This window comes from Propithecus coquereli, unplaced genomic scaffold, assembly GCF_000956105.1.
Source record: "Propithecus coquereli isolate 6110/MARCELLA unplaced genomic scaffold, Pcoq_1.0 Scaffold419, whole genome shotgun sequence".
NCBI classification, from domain to species: Eukaryota; Metazoa; Chordata; class Mammalia; order Primates; family Indriidae; genus Propithecus; species Propithecus coquereli.
In genome coordinates, this window is record NW_012149941.1 from 768,260 (window position 1) to 769,782 (window position 1,523).

Genomic DNA, 1,523 nt, shown 5'->3' on the forward strand with positions numbered 1-1,523 from the left:
TTGTTCTTAGTAATTCTTTGACTAATTATGTAGATTATTTACAAGAATGGCTGTTGTATAATTGGCACATTTTTTAACTCTAGGGATTTTTTTTCTTATGCTGTCATCATTGATTTGTATGATATGTAGAGAGAACACTGTTTATAGTCAAGACTGGTTTGTTTTGCTTTTTAGTACAAAATGCCTGTACACACAGAGATCAGCTGGAAAGCAGATGGCAAAGTCATGGCTCTTGGCAATGAAGATGGGTATGTATTTGTTTCTTTAAAAAAAATCTGGAGTTGCACATATATTTGATCACAAGCTGGCTAGCTAATGCCATCTGTAATATTAGTTAGGGAACCCCCGTTGTATTTGGTATTCTGATTTATCCTTGATATCATTGACTGATCTAGCTCTCTCTTGTCTTTGAGAACTATGGAATTATTTGGATATTTTCAGGCCAAAGAGAGTATTTGGCTACTCTGTATTTTGGCTGTTTTATGTGTCACAAAGTGCTCATCTCCTGTATTGAACTGCCTAAATCTCACTTTGTTTTTTTAAAGTAAGCCTAGGCAGAAATGTTCTTTAGGTCTCACTATGTCCTATCCAACATTGATCATAGTAACATAGTCCTAATTCAGCCACTGGTTTATTAATTTTTTCAGTTTCTCCCTATCACCATTTGTTATGAATGCCTGATAAACACAACTTTTCAGGGACTGTTAGAATTTTTAAAAAGCTAAATATACTTGTTGAGAGGATAATTTATTGTGCCTGGTTCTTTATGAGAGAATGACTTTTGCAGTGAAAGAAAGAGTTATCCTATTTCATCTCATCTTTCCTTGACTAATGGAATGAGGAAGATGTCTGTTTGCCTTAGACTGTAATTTGACCATTCATCCATCCATCTTGTTTTGGTGTGTTTCTTATTCCAGATCAATAGAAATATTTCAAGTACCCAACTTGAAACTGATGTGCACCATCCTGCAGCATCACAAGCTTGTGAATACCATTAGCTGGCATCATGAGCATGGCAGCCAGCCAGAGCTGAGTTATCTGATGGCCTCTGGCTCCAACAATGCAGTCATTTACGTGCACAACCTGAAGGCTGTCATAGGTAACTTTGGTTTCTTCCATATTGGGGATGATACCATGTGTTCAGCCACTTTCCATTCTAATCTTTGTCCCTTTTTTATTTTGGCATTAAAATAAATATTCTCATTGTGTTTTTCGTTCTCAAAGGTAATATATTCATCTTATTTTAAAATCCTTTCAAACATGACAAAAATGTTAACTTAGAAAGTGAAGTTTTCCTCATAATCCCATTCCTCAATAATAACCAATGTTATTAGTTTGCTGCATGTTTTCTCCAAACTTTATAAAGTATTTATTAACCTACATATATGTATATGTTAATATGTAGGTTTGCATTTCTCTGTATGTGTGACAACAATCATCTTTACCTCTCTAAAAAGAAATCATTGTATGTATACTGCTGGTAAATAAATATCTAAATATATCTAAATATCTCTAAATATCTT

General features: G+C 33.9%; 1 protein-coding gene across 1 annotated transcript in view; it reads left to right on the plus strand.

Moving 5' to 3' along the window:
* GEMIN5 (gem (nuclear organelle) associated protein 5) overlaps positions 1 to 1,523 on the plus strand; it is a 43,099-nt gene that overhangs the window by 16,499 nt on the left and 25,077 nt on the right. Inside the window, exons 11-13 of the mRNA XM_012653181.1 lie at positions 34 to 55; positions 175 to 248; positions 918 to 1,099. Of these exons, the coding sequence (XP_012508635.1) occupies positions 34 to 55; positions 175 to 248; positions 918 to 1,099 (278 nt within the window). The remainder of the gene's footprint in view (positions 1 to 33; positions 56 to 174; positions 249 to 917; positions 1,100 to 1,523) is intronic.